This window comes from Parasteatoda tepidariorum, chromosome 5 (genome assembly GCF_982258835.1).
Source record: "Parasteatoda tepidariorum strain Cologne lab strain chromosome 5, Ptep-v5.0, whole genome shotgun sequence".
Taxonomy (NCBI): domain Eukaryota; kingdom Metazoa; phylum Arthropoda; class Arachnida; order Araneae; family Theridiidae; genus Parasteatoda; species Parasteatoda tepidariorum.
In genome coordinates, this window is record NC_141759.1 from 120,828,534 (window position 1) to 120,852,080 (window position 23,547).

Genomic DNA, 23,547 nt, shown 5'->3' on the forward strand with positions numbered 1-23,547 from the left:
GTTTTCTAGACCCAAATAGAGTGTTTAACCGGAAAAAAATTTAAGTCTTGATTCGTGTGTGTCGTAGAAATCAATACATTGGTTGTTATTTCTTAATCATTGAAACACTTTTAAGGAAGGTAGAAAGCTCTTAAGATGATTTCTTCACAAAATAATCATCACTTTTTCTGCGTAATTAGAGTTAACTCGTGTATGATTCTCAGTTAAATATTTCTTCCTCAATGTGACACCCTACTTGTGTTGCTTCATCCAAGAAGGTCTTCAGAGGAGTTCTCTGTTTCTATTCCCATTAAAGAGGTTGTTTGCTTTATTGGCATTTCTTCTCGCCAGAAACATGACCTCTCTGGAATTCAGGAATGGAATTCTCTCTCCTCTTATTCCACCAACAACGATAGAAGAATCCTCAAAGTTCAGAACACTCTGTCCAAAAGATATATATAAGATTTCAAAGGCTTAGATTAACAAGATGAGCAAACAAGAAGTTCTATTAAATGCTTAAAAGTTATGTGGCAAAATAAAAAAAGAATTCTATTAATACTTTTCTGTTATCGTTAAAACTTGTAACTCAATTAAATTAAAAATAAAAATTCTGCTGTGATATCCCCCCCCCCACTCTTTTTATGCTTGAATCCTAATTTACACAACTCAGTTTTAAGCTTTTTTTTTTTTTTTTTTTTTTTTTCAATTTTGAGATCAAATATTCAAAAAAATACGCTACACATACCACCCTCAGTTAAGTTACTTCTCATTAGTATGTAATTCACTGAACTATATACACTGGTGGACAGAATTAAGAGATGGAAAGCATTTTCGCACATGCAAGATACCCACACACCGCTCCATGTGTTTGACAATGGTTCCGTGAATGCCCAGAGGTACAGGCAGGAGGTCCTAGAGTCCTATGTGCGTCTTTTCAGGGGCGCTGTTGGCCCTGAGTTCATTTTTATGGACGACAATGCGCTACCACATAAAGCTCTCATGGTTGATGATTATCTGGAAAGCGAGAATATTCAACGAATGGATTGGCCAGCCAAATCCCCTGACCTGAATCCATTTAAGCATGCTTGGGATGCTCCAACCTTCCCCCAGAACCATTCTGGAGTTGAAAATTGCTCTGGTGGAAGAATGGGAGGGTCTTCCACAAGTCCTCCTTAACTCCCTTATTAACAGCATGCATACTCGTTGTGCATGCTGTCTGTCTGTGAGGGGTGACCATACACCATAGTAGAGGCAACACACACTGTACAAGCCTCACTTTTATTCTTAAGTTCAGACTACATTGGATTTATTGGCAATAGGTCTTGCCAGTGAATAGCACTTTAATTTTTGTTTTGCATACTTTACATGGAATAAGTCATACCAAATTTCATTTATTTATATTCAGTATTTTTTGTGATATTTGGGAAAATGTCTTCCATCTCTTAATTTTGTCCACCAGTGTATCTTGGGCGCTAATAGATGCTGACGTTCAAAGAAAATTCTTAATAGCTTTTGTGAGGAGAGAGTCAACCCTAATGTATAGGGAGTGCGGATTTCGCAAGAAGTAGTGTCGTTATCTATATGTTTTTCTTAAAATACTTCTCTTATTAAAATATGCGTAAAAATTCTTACCACTAATTATAATTTTGCATTTTATATATATATATATATATATATATATATATATATATATATATATATATATATATATATATATATATATATATATATATATATATATATATATATATATATATATATATATATATATATATATATATATATATAACGTTGTTGCCGAGTGGAAGGATTAAAACAAGTCTTAGGCAGGGAAGGAGGGTACAAAATTTATTTATTAATTATTAGGACAGAGCAGTCATGAAAGTGTACACAAAAAGTTGCACTCCTCGGTTATATGTTAGGGAAAATCTTGCAAAGTAAAATCCGTAAAAATGTCTTAATTTAGGGAATGAGGGAAATCTTAGTAGTTGCTAATGGTTTATGAAATAGATCGAGCGTTTCCCACTGGGAGCAAAGGGAAAAATGTCCTGCTTTTAATAAAATTCATACTTGAGCCAAAAATTAATTTAAGAACAGGATGTGGCTCTTAAAAATGTGAGAAAGTATTTCGATTAGAATAATTAATTAGGATTACATAAAAAGATTAATTGAAGCTTTTTATGTTACAGATATATATACACACAAAACTATGGGGGGGGGGTCTAAAAGATTAAGTTGCGTAAAATACAGTAACGAAAAAAGAGAAGAAAACGGAAGGATAGTTGTCATAGTGACGAAATGATTACGTTTTTAAGCTGTAAACGAAATCGTGTCATTTACAACTAAGGGCAGAAAAAAAAATGGTGATTAGTGCAATGCAATGCAATGACTTTAGAAAAATAATTTTGCAAATTACTGTTTAAGTCCTTGAAATATGTGTATTTTAAATAAGAAAATTAATTCAAACTGTTGATACTAGTCTCATTTCAATCATAAATTCATATAATTAAATATAAATGTTTCGATTTTGAGCTTGAGGGTGCAGATAATAAATTTTACAAAATGTAACGTTTTTAAACTCGCACATTAATTATTCTAAAAACTCTCTATAATAGAAAGGTTTTAAATAAAATTAAAAAAACATTTATTAAACTCTGCAGACTCACGGAGTCGATATAAGCCGGTATGCAGCAGTTATATCGAAGTGCAGTTTCGAATTCTCTGTTTATTGAGTTACTGTAATGATGCGAAAAAAATTTACCCCACAAAAATATTTTTCCAATTCACTGGTATATAAGACATATTAACTCGATTCTATGTTGGGGTACCTTTTCACAGATGAAGATGGAAATGGCGATAACATCTCTCCCCACATGGGTGACCCGGACGTGATTGTTGTTAGTTTGTTTGCTTTATATTAAAGAATGATGTTCCGGTATATAGTATTTTTTATTTATCTTCCGAGCTATCACTAACCAATAATTGGTGACCTTCGGACGTGATTTGAACACGCCTACCTTGGCAGAAACGCCCACTTCGATGGATGGTTCACATGGAACAATTGACTTGTGACATTATCCTCCTTACGCTGTTGTTTCTTAGTCTCGATCGCACAGAACGACTGCTAAAGGCAACACAAGAGCAACCATGACCGTGAACTCTCACGATCAGCACTCAAAAAGTACGGTGATCAATACAGCTCTCCCGGCATCTCACCAAACAGCAATGAATCAACTAGTGGTATTCGTTCATCGAATTCTAACGCATTGTGCAGCTCTTCGTGTGCTAGCATTAATTAAGGTGCGTAAATATTTACCTGTGTTTTTCGCAAGAAGTCTATTCCCAAAGTAATATCAGTTATGTGATTTTCCACTGCAAATGAAAAAAATATATTTTTATTACACACAATATACATGTGCGTAAAATACATGATTATATATCTATCAGATTCTATACTAAATACTATTTGATTTTAGATTATTACATTCCACGCTTCAGATCTGTAGTTATTTTGTACAAGATGTGGCTATTCATTTCCAGAAACTGTTCTAATGTGGATTATTTAGACAAGGCTACTCTTAAATTATTATTTTTTTTTAAGTCCCGCAGTCGACTGATCGTTAAGACACGGTTCCCAGCAGATCACCGAAGTCAGGCATCGCTGGCTGCGTGCTGGTGGGTGACCACTTGGATCAGTCTGCGTAAGGACCGAGGGTGTGCGGTATGGGTCCACGTTAAACTGTTCTACCGTAAAGTGCTCGACTTCTTTGCGTGCATTTCATCGGGCTACAGAAGCAGGGGTGCCACCCCGTCTGCAGAGGATCATCCTCAGGGATGTTTCCCAGACCGTCGACATCTGCCCATTGAGCAGCTCTAGTGCGACGTAAATGAACTACACCAAACCTTCAAGTTTATGAACTTTATTTTATCAATGGAATTTTTCTAGCATGGCTGCAAATGTTTGTTATTTCAATGTAAAGATGTTAATTAAAAAAGCGTTTCTGACGCATCAAATGTTTGGATATTTCAAATAGAACCTTCAATTATCAGTGAAAGAAACGTTTCTCTCTCTCTTTTAATAAGTCCCCAATAAGCGTATGACATCCAATGCATAGAGTTGCCAATTCTCATCATTAAAAAAATACCTCACAGTTTTCAGAGCGATATGAAATAAACAATTGAGGAAGCAATTTAAATTTGTCACATTGTCAGGGTTGTTTATATCAGGGTGCGTAGCCAAATCTTTGAATCAAAAATAAGCACTTTTTAAAAACTTTTCAAGCACTTTACAAAAATTTTCAAGCACTAAAAAATTTCATATTCAATCAGTGATATCATTGAAAAACAAAAACTTTTCATAAACAGTTCTAGCGTTAAAAAAAAAAATCCAAAAAGAAACAAACGTAAATCGAAACAATCCACATCATCGAGTGAATTCAACTTGACCCTGAACTCAGAACAAAAGTACCCGTACCCCCTACGTCGAAAAAGTGCTAGAAGTAAAATAAAATAAACAATAATAAAATTAAAATAAATTTAAAAAAAAAACATTTCATAAGGATCTGATATTCTCCATCCGAATTGGAGCACTCGGGTTTCGGTTTCAAGTGTGCGTGCATGTGCAAGTCATAAAGTGGGTACGACATGAAGTCCGCGTGAATGATTACGTAGCAAACACCCCATTTTTCGTGAAATGCATGGGACCCACCATCATTGAAGGGGAAAAAAAATATTCAGGAAAGAAAAGCACTTTTTAAAAACGCCAGATGAAAAATGCACCTTTAAAAGCTTTTAAAAACGAAATCTCCAAAAAAGCGCCTTTAAGTACTTTTTACAAACGCTACGCACCCTGTATATATATATATATATATATATATATATATATATATATATATATATATATATATATATATATATATATATATATATATATATATATATATATATATATATATATATATATATATATATATATATATATATATATATATGAGCTTAGAATTATTATTTATGTGTTGCAGTGATTGAAAATCTTTTTAAATGAAAGTTATAAAATTAATAATCAAATAGCATATTGTAATTTTGAAATTTGTTACCCTATTAAACAAAAATGGAAAAATCAACGGCTGAAAAGTTGAACGTCGTTGGTCTCTATCAACGAAATCTAATTTTGTCATTTAATTCTAAATTATGAAGTTAATCTAATCAGTTAGCAGATTACTAATTCTGGTCACGTTTTGAAAGAAAATAACGAATTGTTTGAATACAGAAGACTGACTTTTTTTTTAAATTTTAATGGTACTTTCATGGGTTCACTATTTTGTAAAGTGGATCGAGTCTGTATGTTGACCACAAGTCTAAATTTCTCTTAATGTTATAGCCCGAAATTGGCAAAGGCACAAAAAAACAATTCAATTCCACTTTTATAAGTTGACCACTTGTCTAAAGAAGGCTATTACAACAATGAACCTGTGTAGTAAAGATTGCTTATACCTATGTTGAACTGTGCTACCTGTTGCCATGTCGATCCAATGCTGAGATCGATGTACTTTACTTTTCCTTTCAACTCTTTCTGCTGCTGCAAGGAGAAGGAGTCGAACACGTGACCCGTGTCAGGTACAACCTGGTCTTGTAGCCTGAAAAGATCGATTTTTTTTTCTTATTATTTATGCTAGCTGAACACCGTTTTTCACTAGGCGAATAAAAAAATAGTCAGCACTAAGTAACACTACGAAATGCCGAAATTTTAAAAGCTAATCGATTTTTTATAAGATTTTGATAAAGACTTAGAAACATGACCATTTCTCTATCTGACCTTTAATTTGCTGTTTAGAATATTTATAAGTAGTAGAGGAAAAAAGTTCTTTTTAATTCATATTCATTGAAATGTCCCCGCTACTACTGTAAAATATATTTCTGAAACTTGCTTTAAACTTGTTGCAGAATTCTTATTAAAACTGCACCCATTACCATAATACCAGTAGTGCATAGTGTCAAAATTTATGAAGCGTCATCTGCTTATATAGCGATTCTCTATTGTTCACCGAAACAAATTAACCCTTATCCCATTTTTTCATTAACTTTGCTTTTTAACTTTAATTCATGTGTGTTAGTAACATTAATTGCGCATCATTGTCGTCAGTAAATAGTTTGTAGATTATAACAGTTCCTCTAGATTTTTACTCCATTCATTTGAATTTTTAGTTCTTTCAATATCCATATATTAGTGGGTGAAGAATCCCAGAGATGGTGGGTCCATACGAATTCCGGCTTACAACCGACCACAGTGTCGACGCAAAATATCCTCAATAGTCGAAGGTTTGAGTCCCCTTGCAGCCTGGCTAACCGTTTCAGATTTTCGTGGTCTTCCACTCTATGTAGCGCGTCTTAGTTCCATCAAAAATTCCAACATGAAGGCAAATTTCTCCCAATATTTGACCCAGAAGATCCCTTGTCTTCTGGATTGGGTTCAAAATGACAAGGATACGGAGGTGAACATTAGTAGTCGTAAACCCAGAATTGGATCAGCAGTTCAAAGACGGTTATAAGATTAAAATATGCGTAGAATGACTAAATTAATTAAGCACCATTGGTGTCAATAATAGATTGGCGATTTTTTACTTTCTCCTAAGCGAATAATACCACTTTTCCTTTAAATTTGCCACTGGAATACAGAGGACTAAGTTTTTTTTTTTTCATTTCAAATATCGCTGATTTTAAATTATATACTTTTATAGAAACGACTTTTAAAAGAATTACAATAAAAAATGTATAATTTCAATACTAATTTAATAACGTAGTCCACGTGTGCTACCACATTAATGTTGTTCATTGAATTTCTGTAACATAGCGAATAAAAAATAATTAAATATTGAAGAATGTGTAATAAACTTTTTTTTCATCAAATAAAGCTAAAAGCCAACAAATATCACTTATGTTTTCTTTAAAATATTTGAAAACTTGAAACGTCTGTAGTTGAATTTAAAACAATGGTTAACGTTTAACCAATCAAAAAATTCTACTTCATTTTTCTCTCATCCAGCCCGAACGATTCGTCGTTGAATGTTCTAATGTCGACAGTGACTTTTCCTCGTGTTTCGAACTATTTGTGCTCCAAATTTCATTTCTTTCAGTTGGATGGTTTAGGAGTCTATAAATGACACACAAACATACATCATTTAGAAAGAGAGAGAATTTAATAGTGTTTGTCTTTCACGTGATTGAGGTGCGCGTTCAAACGACCCATTGCTATTACTGATCAATAAAATCTAGACCAAACACGAAATCTCTCATATTGTATAAAAAAAAAAAACATTCTTATGCACGGCTCTTAATAAAGAGATTTTGCATTCCTTCCTTTTGCACTTAACACTCCTTTAATAGTTGCTTACAATTTATAGATATAATCAAGGGGAGAAATTTCAAAGAGAAGAGGGCATGATGCAGGATTAATATTAGATAATCAATTTTCAAGAATTTATTGCGGGCTAACATTATTAGTATTGAGGGAAGTTAAAAAAATCTGTTTTTGGAGCTAATTCGTTTGATTTGGCACATTTTTTTTAATCTAAGTTCAAATATTTTCTGACAGATGATCTCTGTTTGTTCCTTGTTTTACCTCTCTTTACAACGTGTGATAGTTGTAGAGGGGTGGGCATTTTGAAATTATCATCATGTCATTTTCATTCACTGAAATATTTCAAAAAATTCTGATATGATTTTCAATTGCTTTTATGATGTGTCGACTGTTTTATGACTCGCAGCGCCATATGATGAGAAAAAACTTAACAAAAAACAAAGACTGGTTGTGGAGAAAACGTATTTTAAAAAAATACAATTTCAGAAAAACACCATAATCATTTTCCTGAAATAAATATCCAGTCTAATTTAGGACATGACAGAAGGATTTTTTTTCCCTTCATAGAAAGTATTATTCTTGTTCCGTTCAATTATTATGTTAAGCATCGAAGAAAAGAGGGGGGAATTCATGATTTACTTATTTTTACGAAGTAGAAAAAAAAATTAAATTTTCCTTCTTATAATAAACTGTTGTTCCAAACGAAAATTCAGAAATGAAAGAATTGAAAATCCCTTCATAATTTTCTTAAAAAGCAAAATAAGAAATTAACAAAAAATGACGCACAGAAAATTTTGAAATAAAGGTTAAGATTTAGACGTCAAAAGTTTTGAACAAAAAATAAAAGGTTCCTTACATGTTATAAAATAGATTAAAACGTAAATGTTGCTTTATTGAAATGACACTTTTTTATTTTAATTTGATCATCCAATATAAGCGAAGTAAATACCAGGGGGAGGGAGGCATATGATTTGCTGAGAAATGGAGGTGTCATAAATAATGTAATATGTGAACGATCCCCAGAAGTGGTTGAATAATGTAAATGATACCTTAGCTTTCTGAGGAAGTTTGCTGACATTGTTGAGACAGGCTCCGATGAACTTATATGGGCAAATGCTTCACTTCCATTGCACTATAGAAAGAGAGAGAAAATGATCAATAGGGGTGACTTTTCATCAATGTCCGAAACATACATACTAGGTCTAGCCTCCATATACATTTGCCCTACATCAATGTTTTTTTAAGGTCATTTAACCGCTATCCTCAGCAAATATTAAAATATCGAATGAATATCAAATCGGATATTTCGGACATTCACCGACAAAGTCGACATTTATCTTGATTACGATCATTCAACTATACACGATTGCTGGAAAGAATTTCAAAGAAATACTTCTCAACAGAGTATCACCAGTTATTCTCCTTTATTAGATTGAGAAAAAGCAGCTCATCCTATTTTAATACATTTCAGAAAACGGAACCATCTTATTGACAAACAATGTTGTATTATACACCAGAAGAGGAAGCCATACCACGGGAGAAACTTTTCGTCGTCAATTCTCTTTTCACCAACATAACTCATTTAAAGTGTAGAGAAACGAACCAAGCCATGGAAGTTTCAAAGACTGAAAAGAAAAATTTAAAATATACAAATGAAAATAAATGATGAGATGATAATTTGGAATGAAGCAACTGAGAAGTTCTCTTCGCATCATTTGTTTGCATTTTGAAATATATTTTTTTCAGCAATTGAAACTTCGTGACTTGCTTCAAGTTTGCTTCAACTAACTCTTTTTCTTCCTTTTAAATAAGTAATATAATAAGAATTAGCGACGAACATTTTCTCCCGAGGTATGGCGTCCTTTTAACGTTGCTTCATGTTTTTTTTTTCTGAATTTAAATTCTATTTCAAGGACACTAAAAATGTGCTTTTTTTTTTAACCTGAAGGGACTACTAAAATAAAACTACATTCAAATTATGATGAAATATTTTTCCTCCCAGAAAATAACGTGTTTAAATTTCGAATCAGTAGCAGCTACGTACTCTTATAACTGATGATAAATAAATAAATTTTTGAAATATTTTTAAATTATGATTAATTTTGTTTAACCCGAAAAATAATTCGGTTTTTCGATTCTTTCTTTGTCTTCCGTGCTCGTGTGACGTCAGATTCTCTTTCTATTTGGCACCAAATTACTTGCCGATTGCCAAATTATTTGTTGTTCAATTCGTGGGATAGGAATAATATTAAATCTTCGTCTTAACTGCGAATTCATTTATTTCTCTTTTTTTTAGATTCATTTTTAATTGTCTAGAATAAAAGTAAAGCAATAGTCATGAAGGACAGGGGATTCGTGAAGTTTAAAGCACATCTATTTCGTGACCAACGGCCATAGTGTGGCGATGTGGTCAGCATTAAACACATGCCGCCTTTACTTCCCAGACAAGTACCTGATCTGAAGGGCTGCCGTCACCCCAGTTTCTAACCAATAGTTTAGTGCCTTTCTCACAGCTCTGTTACTAGAATAGTTATGTATGAAATCGTTAAATGAGGAATATATTGGGGGTATAACTATATGGAGGTTAGTCAAAAAATACTTTTTTCATGGAACCAGATGTACAGAGAGCCAAAAAATTCTGACCACCCGGAATAACTTTTGATCCCAACTATTTCACGTTCTAGGACTCCATCTTAAAGGATCGACTTGGTGACCTCAAACGTGCTAATTAATAAGTGCTGATCAGACACAAAAGGCACTTTCTTTGAACAAACATACACATTTTTCGATGGATTCGAATTTCTGAACCCCAAAAAATTGGAGGTAGTCGCAATCTGGGAAATAGGGTTCCAATAGTTTGGCCCCCTTCATGTTAATTTTACTTTTTGCGTATTTCGCTATATCTCGAAAAAAAGTTTTTAAGTGAATTGAAATTTTTTTACACACAATTATGAAATTCGTTGATCCAAAGATAATTCTACGCAAAAAAAAAATAATAACTTTTAGTAGATTTTTATTATTATATTTGAGAATGGTCCAAAAAATTTTCACTTGTAAGGTACACAATTTTTCGCATCATTTTTAAGATTTTATAACCGTCGTTGAACAGCCGACACAATTTTATGGTACAATTTTATGGTATTACACGATCATTAGATCAAAAGTTATTTAAAGTGGTACGGTTAGCAGTGTACAAAATATAATTAAGTAGAGTGAATACTTGCTTCGCATGTGATGACTGGTGGTACATGCATCCTCCCAATGTGAATCTCCTCTTCCAATAGACGAGGCGTCACTTCGACATATGAATTCCGTCGTGAATTTGATCTCGATAAATCTGTCCGATTGTATTCTTTTATGGGAGTCGCTTCATAGGCCGAGTGACCGGAAGATACCTGAAATGAATACTTCTAAACTCTGTCTGCATCGAATGTAAAAATACGTCTGTGAAATAAATCTAAGGGACGTTCCCACTGCATGTGATTCACGCAACTTCGATCGCTTGTTGAGTAAGGATGAGTTTTTCGCTGAATTTATTCCGCACAGATTGTGACGAACAGAGACGTCATAAAAATAATCACAGGTGCGAATTGTCCAAATAAGGTCATAATATGACTTTGGCGTTTCTTTATTCCGTGATATCACATAAAAGTTTCACTGACTATTTATTGCAACTTTTGTCAGTCACACTAAATCATTGAAATTCCTTTGTTGCCAATTAGTTGCAACTTTGAAATCCCTTGAAAGTTGCATGAGAACCATTTCACGCCTAAAGTGACAAAGGGGTATTTTTGCGACTTGTTTCACTAGCGTCAGACCAGTGTCTTGAAATTCTTGTAAGCAGATCTCTTAAAATTAAATATGTGAGTCACGAATGGTAAAACAACAATTACATTGACGTTTAATGCTTTGATGACAGTGAATACTAACTTTAATAGTAATTTAGGGAACGCATTGTTTTGAAGTGCATTTTAAAAATAGCAGTGCTAACTTTCCTTATTGCTTTATAAGAAGGAAACGTTTTTCTGTATTGATCCCAGAAATATATCTCCCATTTAAACATATAATATTGCGCTGCAGAAAAATGCATTTTTCCTAAAAACAAATTCTGTTGTAATAGCGCGGAATCATTTTTAACTCCTTATAAAACATTGTATCTTTAATATTAGGAATTTGACGATGACATGGCGATGTGTCGCGGATTCATATCGAGATTTTACTCTGTATGTTTCCATATGATTTCATTATTTATCTTACAGCGAGCTCAATTTAAACTCTTAAATCATTGAGATTGCATCGTAGTGAATAAAAAGCCGATGTTTAGATCAAAAAATATTTTATTTTACAGCCGACCCAATTCAGGGTTCACGACTACTCCTGTTCAACTTTGCAGCCTTGTCATTTTGAACCCAATCCAGAAGACAAGAGAACTCCTGGATTAAGTAGTGGACGAAATTTGCCTTCGTGGAGGATGTTTTGATGGAACTTTTCCCGCATTTGCGTTCCGTGGAGAGGAAGACCCTCCCACGGTTTGCCTGACGGCAAAGGGACTCTAACCCATGATCCGTCTAACACAGAAAATATTTTACGTTAACACTGTGGTCGGTGCGGACCATATGCGGTATTTGTATCGACAAGCCATTGCTGGATTCGATCCCGGTTCTACTGATTGGAAGGCAAACACTCGATCCCCATAAGATACCCCGACTCATCAAAAAATATTAATAATATTCTATTTTTCATTTGCTTCTAAAAGTTATTGCTTGAAACTTTTACTGGTATCATATATCCTAAAAAGGCACAGTTTTTATGCCTAAAAATAAAAGATGCATTTAGAAGGGATGCATTCTTTTAAAGTGTGTTGCGAACAGAGTCTTTTGAAAGGTCACTTTCCCGGTGGTCGCCTACACATGACCTAACAAATGTAAAAGTGAAATAATCTTTTTTTTTTGTAATAATAATACAGAAAAGGAATGTCTTCCCTTCGTATTGAATTTCTCACGTCAATTATCGAATATCCCTCAAAATGCAATTGATTTTTTTAAGAGAGCTATAAACATACAATTTTTTGTATTTTTACTGTATTATCATTTAGAGTCAGAGAGTCGTCGTTGTTAAATAATAAAAATGGAGAAATAATTATAATCACCCTGCTTTGTCTTCTCTCTTGTTTTCTTCTGAGTGCAAGAAGCCGAATATCTGTCTCACCATCACTCATTCTCTTCTCCTTCTATAAAAACGAGACAGTTCTTTACAATCCCTGTACTACATTAAATCGGGTCGCTCATTATATTTATATCTAATCTATAATTCATTTAATCTTATGAAATTATTTCAAATAAAATGTCACATTTTAAAAGAAAATATATTATTTCTAATGACACAGCATATTAAAAAATAAATGATGAAAAAGAGTCATAAAATATTAAATAAATTATGGAAACATTTATGAAATATTGCATATTATTATATCCTATCGCGCTTTTCACCATCAAAATAAAATCCTTTACCAACAAAGTACGATTTTCTAATAACTATTTTCAACAGTATTTTTTCATTTAGAAGTAAACCGTCTTATTTCATACATTTACAACAAAAAACAAATTCATAACTAGAGTAGATATAACACTACAAAATGAACTGCCTATTATCGTTTACCTGCCTATTACTTCACATTCCGAATAACATCCTTTTATCATCAAAATGATCAAACGATGAATAAATCTTCTAATTAACTATAGTCTTATAAAGTTCACCTTAATAAACTTTATGGATTAAGTCCGTCGAAAGAAGGTTGATTAGTTAGGGGCCGACCAGACTGATTGGGAATGTCATCCGCAATAATCATTCATTGCTCAATTAGCCTGCTGATTTATTTTAAGCCTACAGTGGGAAAGGATTCTTGCAAAAACTGACTCATTAAAAAGCGTTAGGGAATAAGCTCTTTCTCCATTCAAAATGGGGCAATGAGCCTAAATAAATTCAAGCTGATTGAACAATTTTTCATACATTAAAGTTTGCTTGTATTAAGGTTTGTTGGGCCTGAGAGTAATTTCGCTCCCCGTTAGTACGAAATGTCGTTAAAGAGCTATTTACCGTTTTCGACGACGTTCCGAAGACGACGTTATCTTTTAAACGAATATTATCAGTTGTTCTTTTTTTTTTTTTTTTAAACTAGTATCTAGTTCTAACCTGCTAAGCTATCGAAATGTTGATTAATATAACCCTTTTTTATAAACTTTATTTATTTTATTTGCACAAAATTGATTTTTATAAAATTCAATAATTTTATTACAAATTTTTTTTACATATTTTCCAGAATGCTTAGGTATTGATTTTTCTTAAATTCTACATAATTTTTTTTAAAAAGCAATGATATAATTATTTTTTTAAATTTAAATATTCAAGCAAAATTTAAAAACATTTATTTTCCAAATGAGTATAAATAATTCCGAATACTGATAAATTAAAAAATTAAAAAAATTATTCTTTATAAGTAATTAATATGATGTATCATATTAATATGACGTTTCATATTAATATGACGTTTCATATTAAATATGATGTATCATATGAAAATTCAAAATATCTGAAAATATTATTCACCTTTATATTTCTAAGAAATTCAATTTGTTTATGCCTATCACTTAATTTCTGGAAATAAAGTTTTAAGATATAACGATTTATACTTTGCTTCTTTTCATTTGAATTATTCACACACTTTTATTTTATTTTATAACTGTTGTTAAACAGCCGACCTAATTTTGGGGTTTATGACTACTCTTATTCAACTCAGCAGCCTTGTCATTTTGAACCTAATCCAGAAGACAAGGGAACTACTGGATCAAGTATATTGGGAGACATTTGCCTTCTTGGAGGACTTTTTGATAAAACTAACCTGCATTTTGCGTTACATGGAGAGGAAGACCACGAAAAAAACCTCCCAAGGTGTGCCTGACGGAAAGGGTACTCTAACCCGCGATCCGTCTGTCACTGAGTATATTTCACATCAGCACTGTGGTCTATGTAAGCCGGAATTTGCATTGACCAGCCATCGCTGGGATTCGAACCCGGGTCACCTCTCTGGATGGCGAACGCTCTATCCCCTGAGCCATTGCTGCTCTTATGATAGTATTTTACTTTATTTTATAGCCTGTTAAACAGCCGACCTAATTTTTGGGTTTATGACTACCAATGTTCAACTCCGTAGCCTTGTCATTTTGAACCCAATCTCGAAGACAAGGGAACTCCTGGATCAAGTACGGGGAGAAAATTGCTTTCGTGGAGGTCTTTTTCATGGAAGTAACCCGCATTTGCGTTACATGGGGAGGAAGAACACAAGAACCTCCCACGGTTAGCCTGACGGCAAGGGGACTCTAACCCACGATCTCTCTACCATTGAAGATATTTCACGTCAACACTGTGGTCGATGCAAGCCGGATGCGGAATTCGTATCCCAGCTATATCCGTTATGTGAACCCGGTTCACCTCCTTGGAAGGCGAATGCTCTATCCCCTGAGCCATCACGACTCTTACGATATTATTTAAAACTTGGCATTCTTTTTCAAAGAATTCCAAAAACGTTTCACATTCTGATACTCCATTGTCAGCTCAAATTGTTTTCATGTTTCGCTGCATAATTTGTTCAAAATAACATTTAATAATAAAATATTAGAAAGTTTTATCTTTTACGAAATCAAAGATTTTTTTTAAAATAAATTATTATAATTTATTATAAAATTTAAATGGCGTGTTTATATTTTTATAACAATAAAATATTTGAAGATTAATATAAAATTAATATTTTTTTTTTTAATATTTTACTTTTTATGTACTTTAAATTACTTTCACAATTGAATTTTTTTTTTAATTTATCTTTACCATTACGCAGTGTTTTTTTTTTTATTTATCTTTATTATGAAATTTCAACGACGTAAAATTAAAATTTTACCGTGCTTTTAATATAATACTTTATTTAAATAAATTTAGCTATTTTCTGCTTGAGTTACACACATAAATAAATATGGAAAAAGAGACTCCTTTAAAGAGTGTCTCGACCTGTTTTCATTCATTAAATGAAGGAAGGGGACACAGCGAACGAGGTGAACCGCGGGTTCGAATCCCAGCAATGGCTAGAACATACAAATACCGAACCGAGCTCGAGCCGAACCAAAAACCGAACCGTTAGAGTCCCCTTGCCTTCAGGCTAGCCGTGAGAGGTTATCCTCTCCATGTAATGCAAATGCGAGTGAATTCCATCAGAAAGCTCTCCACGAAGGCAAATTTCTCCCAATACTTGATCCAGGAGTTCCCTTGTCTTCTGGATTAGGTTCAAAATGACAAGGCTGCTGAGTTGAATAGGAGTAGTCGTCAGTCCAAAAAATGGGGTCGGCTGTTCAGCTACTATTCAACTGTATTTGACGGTTATAAAATAAATAAATGTGTAAAGGAATTAATAAAATATTTATAGAGAAAAAAATATATTTATAGTATATAGTAGGGCATAAAATTTTCAGTTCTTAAAGCCGGACTGAAAGTTTTACTCGCAAAAATTCGTAAGGAAAAAAAAAAGATCAGTTTTTTAAATCTTAATAGATGTAGTCATGAAGAACTTCTTGGCGAATAAAACTATAAAAGAAGGAAGAAAATGAAAAATCGAAGCCTATTTAATAATAACATACGAGCAATATTGAAGTATTCATTTGAAATAAGGTTGTCCGTAAATGTTTTTTTTCCAATGCCTAACTGGAGAATAACCTTTCGTCATCTAAAGGGCAGATTTGATGGCCATTCTTTCTGGGGCACCCTATTAGCAATATTAAGTGGGTCAACGTTGCTCCCACAGTGAGTACAGAGATGGAAAGAACATACATGCCTTGCCCGGGATTCGAACCCTGAACCTTTCTAATGCAAGGCCAGTTCCCCGACCCCTACACAGGCCGGTTGGCTTGCCCGTTAATGTGCGCGGCATTTTTTGTTCTAAATAGAAAATACGTCAGCTTGATATCAAAACACTTCCACGCGCCGTTTTGCTGTGACAGGTAATCGAAATGCACCTTGGTGTCTTCCATCTTCGTATATATATATATATATATATATATATATATATATATATATATATATATATATATATATATATATATATATATATATATATATATATATATATATATATATATATATATATATATATATATATATATATATATATATATATATATATATATATATATATATAACGTCGTTCCTTCAGAACGTAGACATAATATGCAGCATAGACAAAAGGAAAACGGATGATCGTTGAGTTCCACTGGGCGTAGGTATCATTAAAATAAACGAAAAGTTCGATGATTGAAGAAATTTTTGTTGTTGTTGAAGATACTGGATGAATTATTAATTACCATGAGTTGCAGAAGAATTTGACTTGATAAATTTTCAACTGTCAATGCGAATGAGATATTCGATATTTTTGATGTACCCTCTTCCGAAGTTGATTTATTTAATTTCAAATTAGAGATATTCCATATTTTTGATGTACCGTACCCCCTTCCCGAGTGTTCAATCCTACCGGCTTATAATATCGTTGCCGAGTGGAAGGATTAAAACAGGTCTTAGGCCGGGAAGGAGGGTACAAAATTTGTTTATTAATTATTGCGACAGAGCAGTCATGAAAGTGTGTAAAAGTGAACACGAAAAGTTGCACTCCTCGGTTATATGTTAGGGAAAATCTTACAAAGTAAAATCCGTAAAATTAATTTAGGGAAAGAGGGAAATCTTGAAAATTGTAATTAGTTTATGAAATAGAGCGTTTCCCACAGAGAGCAAAGGGAAAAATGTCCTGCTTTTAATTAAATGCATACCTGAGTCAAAAATAGATTTAAGAACAGGATGTGGCTTTTGAAAGTGTGAGAAAGTATTTCGATTAGAATAATTAATTAGGATAACATAAAAAGTTTCATAGAAGCTTTTTATGTTATATATATATATATATATATATATATATATATATATATATATATATATATATATATATATATATATATATATATATATATATATATATATATACAGTCGACTCGTGTTATAACGACCCTGTGATAGAACGACCAACATGATATAACGACCCTGTGAAGGAGTCCCAATTCACATCCATGGAAGATAACGTTATTTTACTCTTGCTATAACGACCGTAAAAAAGGTCAACTCCTAATATAACGACCCTCTCTGAATTTGAACACCGCCCTTTTCTAACTTCCTATTGGAAAGTGGGGTTGAATGGTTGACCTTGAACAAGCACACATATGTTAAGTCCTCTTAACATGTTACTTCAACAAATTAATGCACATCAAAAAATTAATGTCTTCGTCTAATGAAGCCTCGTTTATGTTCCTCGGTTTACTCTTCTTTATAATACTGCAGATTATGTACATAAAAAAAATTCGTTATATATACCGCAAATTATGTACATCAAAAAATTAATTCATTAGAAACTAGATTTTTTTTTGTCATACTATGTTTTTTAATCTGAACTTTAAAATAAAATTCTTAATTGTTAACAGTAGTAATTCAATTGTTAAAATGTCATTATGTTTTATTAATGTATGCATCCTATCCTTTTTTGGTTTATAACATGTATACCACAAATAGTAGGTATATGCATGCATTATGACGTTTAAAACCATTATGTGACCGATTTTCAAAGGAAATTTGCTTATTTTGATATAGCGACCATTTGATATAACGACCAGATTGGGGCAGTTCCGATGGGGTCGTTATAACGCGAGTCAACTGTATATATATATATATATATATATATATATATATATATATATATATATATATATATATATATATATATATATTCTCCTTGATGTGGCTGAAAGGAGAAATTATTCAATACACTTGATGAAATTTATTAATATGTTTCATTAATTCACTTGACACATTTTCTCCCTTTTGTTTTTCTTGTAACTTATCAAAGACTTTTCCATTTTAGCACTTTAATTTCTATTATAATAATATATATTTATAAGAATCAAGGTCGTACCCTCCATTACTAGAAATGAAATGATTGGAAAGATCTTTTTTTAAAAATAACGAATTTCAATTCCCGTATTCAAAAGGAATCTTTAGAAGCCGTCCAGAGACTATTATTAAATATAAGATCGAAAAAAGGGCGGAGTTTTGGAATAGCGGTCAATCGGACCATTACACACTTTATTTTAGAAACAGCTGTTGAGTATAATATTTGAACGCGTGCCAATAAAGTCCCTGCTGGGTATATTTTTCTCGGATCTTCAATAATTTTTTTTTTTCGTTCTTTCTTGTTCATTGTTTTTCCGTCTGTCAATTCATTTGTAGCTTAGAGTCCCTACTGGCCATATTATGAGACGCGCTCTAAGATTCTATGCAAACTCTTAATTATCAGGTGATACTTTATAGCAGTGACTCTCAACCTTTTTTTTGTGGCGGCACACTTTTAACGATTTCGAAATTTGACGGCAGAAAACGTAAAAAATTAGTTTAAAAGTTGTTTACTTACCCATGTTAAACAGTTTGTGAGAATAATTTTGAATGTGAAATGAAATAATATGTACTACAAAAGCACGTTTATTAAGGGATTAATTATTTCTACCGACTAATTTTTTGTTAGTTAGTAACAGTTATTTATTTTTTTGCTAGTTATTAATTGTTAGCTTGTTTTCTATAGTTATTATCTGTTCGCTTTTTTTACATTAATTCGTATTCTTTTGTGATTTCCTGCAAACTAGATTTTTTGCTAATTATTAATTGTTAGCTTATTTTTTGTTAGTTGTCCTTTGTTAATTTGCTTTTATAACCATTTATTTCATAGCTTTCTTCAATGATTAGTTTTTATTTCCGTTAGAAAGTTATATTTAGCTTGCTTTCCTTTGTTTATTAATAATTTTAATAGTCATTAAATTTCCTACACTTTTTTTAAAATTAAACTTTACTCGTAATAAAAAATATTTGGCATTCAATGTATAAATAATCATCATAATTTAATATATAATAGTTTATAAATAATCATTTCTAATATTTGGCGGCACATTCTAAGAATTTGGCGGCACACAAAAGTGCCGCGGCAGAGTGGTTGAGAATCACTGCTTTATAGCATATAGAGTGTTACTCGGTTGAAACACGTTTCCACTTGTTTACGTTCGTGTATTAATGGGTTTAACATTGTCATGCAATACGTTAAAAATAAATACAAATGGGAAGCATAAAAAAAATCTCCCGAATAAAAACCCAGTTTAAATATAAAAGTATTGACTCTAAACGCGTGCAAATCACGTTATTATTGAAACACTACTGTGAGCTTCATCATTGGGTCTAATTATTATATTGTAATACCTGATATAATAAATATTCTATATTTATGTAATATATCGTCTAATTTATATTATGTATCCTCTCATTTAACCCATTGAATACAGGAACGTAATCAAGGGCAAACAGTCTCGTCAAAACAATGTACAGATAGTATATCATCTGATCATTAAGATTATTACACAGAATCTTAAAAGAGTGAGTCTCATCATTTGGTGAGGGACTGTAGTAGCTGACTGATAGTTTAGGTACCTTAAAATGACTGCAACATCTATCTATATACGCTTGACCTCAAACATCGCAGAAATGAATCCTATTGATTCTTTTTTTTTTAAGCTCTCTTATGTATTAGTTCTTAGAAATAAGTTTAGTTTTTATTTAAAAAAAAAACTTTATTGTTCTACCATGTAGTACTTGCATTCTAAGAAGACGATCCACGCGTGAGACCCCAGCTAGTCTTTATCTCAGCAGTAATTAAAGTTGATCTTTAATTTTAAGTTAATCAAATTCAGAGCCGTATAGAATGTGTTGGAATGTAATTCTTCCTACTTCACTTACAAGGGAAACTAGGGAAGTGTGACTCGTCAATTTTGAAATAAACTAGTGGGATGTATGCCTTATGAGGAATAATTTTAGGGGGCAACATTCGTTTCGGCCCATAGAAGGTCCTATGAGAGATAAAAAATAATTCAATATAAAGAAAAATCGGTATTTTATTACTTCAATGCAGACTATTAGTTATTGTAATTGTCTCATACTCCAATTAATTTTGTGGTACTTTCACGTTCTATATAATGCATATTTATTGTCAAAATTGATTTCGAAAATTTTATATATCTGTAATTTTTTAGAAAAACTTGTTAGGTTAATTTTAAAAAAAAAATTGACATCAAATTTTTTTTCTCAAAAAACTTTCTAAATTAATTGGAGTGTGTAATTGCAAATCAATTATTTAATTGAAAATTAATTAACAATTAATTAATAATTAATTATTTTTCTGATTAATTTATTACTTAGCAAATTAATTAATTATCCAAATAATTACAAATTAATTGGATTATAAGACAATTACAATAACTAATAGTCTGCATTGAAGTAATAAAATACCGATTTTTCTATATATTGAATTATTTTTTATCTCTCATAGGACCTTCTATGGGCCGAAACGAATGTTGCCCCCTAAAATTATTCCTCATAAGGCATACATCCCACTAGTTTATTTCAAAATTGGCGAGTCACACTTCCCTAGTTTCCCTTGTTAGATTTACTATTTGTTTACGTATTTTATTCTAACCGTGATATATTTTTGTTTTGTGTTCAACTTCGATGTATAATAAGTTTGTTTATGTTCTACGTGGATTCTTGCCTGCCTTTCTGTAAATATAGAATTGAAATCTTTGTGAAAGAATATAACCTGTGTTACATAAGAGAATGGATACTTGAGAAGTTTGGCTTACTCGAAATAGAATGGAAAGAACAGTTGCTAACGTAAGCAAATGCCACGTTTCAACAACTCATCAGGATCGAGATACCCACACTAGGCAGGTATCCCATTTTATGTCTCAAACATTTCTGAGTTAGTTTTATTATTCTAAAAGTTAGCTTAAAAAAATTGAACTTTAATTTTAAATTAAAATGAGTGTTCAGTTTGATAGGCTCGATTTCACACTTCAAATATTTTAGATATTTATAAATTTAAAAAAAAAAATCGTACGTCACGAAAGGTTTTAAGGGAATAACACCACTCATGACCTCTCTAGTAAACTTATTGACGACATTTAACAACATAATTTTTATTTCATTTTTTTGTTCTTTTATAGTAAGGATACATGTTAATGAAATTCAGAAATTTCAGCCAGTTTTTTGATGCGTTTTTCTGTGAATTCTAATGAAACTTAATTTAAAATCAATTTAATTTCTGAAATATCGCTTATTGAATCAGTATCAGAGCCTGACAAAGGCTGGGGCATCCGGGGCAGTTGCCCCGGGCCCCACATGAGAGGGGGGCCCAAATCGAATTAAAAAATTATTTTAAATTTCCATCTTTAATGAATTTTTTTTAAATAAGATATCAGTATAGCGTAAAATCCATCTGTTTTATGTTAGCTTCTTCATTAATCTATCGTATGAACACAAATAATCTATTTTTCGTAAATCCATGGCTTTCTTGTGCGGAATTCAGCTGAATTTTTGCAACTACGATGGACACATTTGGCCAATCAAAAGCCTGTATTTTCACATATCGCAAAATGCGATATTTTACAAAAATACAGGCCTCTGATGGGCTTAAGTGTGCCATTGCGAAAATTTCCTCCCTAATGTCAGCAAGGATTCGCAGCTGGATGATAAAGTTAACAATCAGAAAACAACAATCGGTATGATGGACATGGAATTGTCAGAAAATCAGTAAAATGAACAGAACTATACCACTAGAGGGGGAGGGGACTTTGCATGCTATTTTAGGTTCTTTATAGCTATTTTAGGTTCCAGTCAATTTTCTTGTTATATATGTATAATGAGGTGAAAAATTCAAATACCTCCATATAGTTCAGAGTGGGGGGGGGCAAAGAAGTTTTTGCCCCGATCCCCATCTAGGCTAAGTCGGAGCCCTGATCAATATTACTTTTCTAATAGACGGTATTCATGTCAGACAGTTATAATCACGTGTTTCATTATTTTTCTAATATTACCCAGGAAATCCAGTTTTTATTTTAAATAAAAGAGGTATATTATGTATATGTTACAAAATACATATTCATTTTCGCTTTGTCATCCTTTGGTGGAATAGTGAATGTTTACGTTGGTGAATAGTAACAAAACAAAACTTTATAAATTTTTCCGTAACTTTGAAAAGATAAAAATAATAATAACGAAAAGAAACGAGAGAAATAGCTGCTTAGCATAGTGTTGTATACTTTTTTGTAAGGTAAACTCATCGTTTTGATGAACGTACAACTAGTCACACTATTAGCTTTTAAAGTAAATTAGTGTTGATGTTATTGACTTAAAGATAACCCTCATTATTGTTTTCGGAATATTGAAAAAAAATAATAAATAAATAGTGCGACGTCATAATTCACGAATGTCTGTAACTATAGGAATAGGTTTATCTTTGAAAGATAGGTTAAAGTTTATGAATGAAACAAGAGTGCGTTGAGAGGAAAAAGGAAGCAACTCACCTGCAGCCGCAGATGGATGGAGTGGTGTCGACTTTGAAAACTGTGGACAGGGGGGGGGGAGGCGGTGTCAAGACACTAAAAAAAGAAGAATGTGGTTACCGGGGCAACCGGCAACAACGTTGGGTGCTTTCAATGTCGGTCAATGCCTACAATAAACAATGTTATTGGAAAAGAACCTATTTTTTTTTTTTTTACAGGTCATTTCAAATCGTTAAACAATTCTACCTCTACTCTTGTACACACATCATGTGAATTCTAACGTGAAGGGGGAAAAAAAACACAGTTCCATAAAATAGTATTTTGAAATTATTCAATTCATAAACAGTGGAGGGAGGGGGCAAAAAATAAAGTGAACGATAAATAAGATAAGAAACCAAATTTATATCTCGCCGTAGAAAAAGAGTGTCGCTTTGACAGAAAATTTCCATCTCTTAACCGCAAAAACTGTTAGATGATAAAATAAGTTCAATAATGGTCTTATCTCTTATCCTTCCTTCTAAGCGAGATAAGATGCCAACTTATTTTGATGGAGAACTAATGACATAAAAATATTAAATCTTGCTGATTTGATATACAGAATACAAACCCCGCTATAGTGAACACGGTTTATAGTGAACGAAATGTTCGGTCCCGTACCTTGCTATACACATACAATATTATTTTTTGTGGATAGATTGAACC

General features: G+C 32.3%; 1 protein-coding gene across 1 annotated transcript; it reads right to left on the reverse strand.

The window, feature by feature from the left end:
• Positions 1-210: 210 nt before the first annotated feature.
• Positions 211-23,178, reverse strand: LOC107456788 (nuclear receptor-interacting protein 3). Its single transcript, XM_071185128.2, has 7 exons — positions 22,867-23,178; positions 12,486-12,566; positions 10,561-10,731; positions 8,386-8,468; positions 5,473-5,615; positions 3,296-3,351; positions 211-420 (listed from the first exon to the last, which is right to left on the reverse strand). The coding sequence occupies exons 2-7, from the start codon at positions 12,552-12,554 to the stop codon at positions 262-264; spliced, it is 681 nt and encodes a 226-aa protein (XP_071041229.2). The 5' UTR covers positions 12,555-12,566; positions 22,867-23,178; the 3' UTR covers positions 211-261.
• Positions 23,179-23,547: the final 369 nt, after the last annotated feature.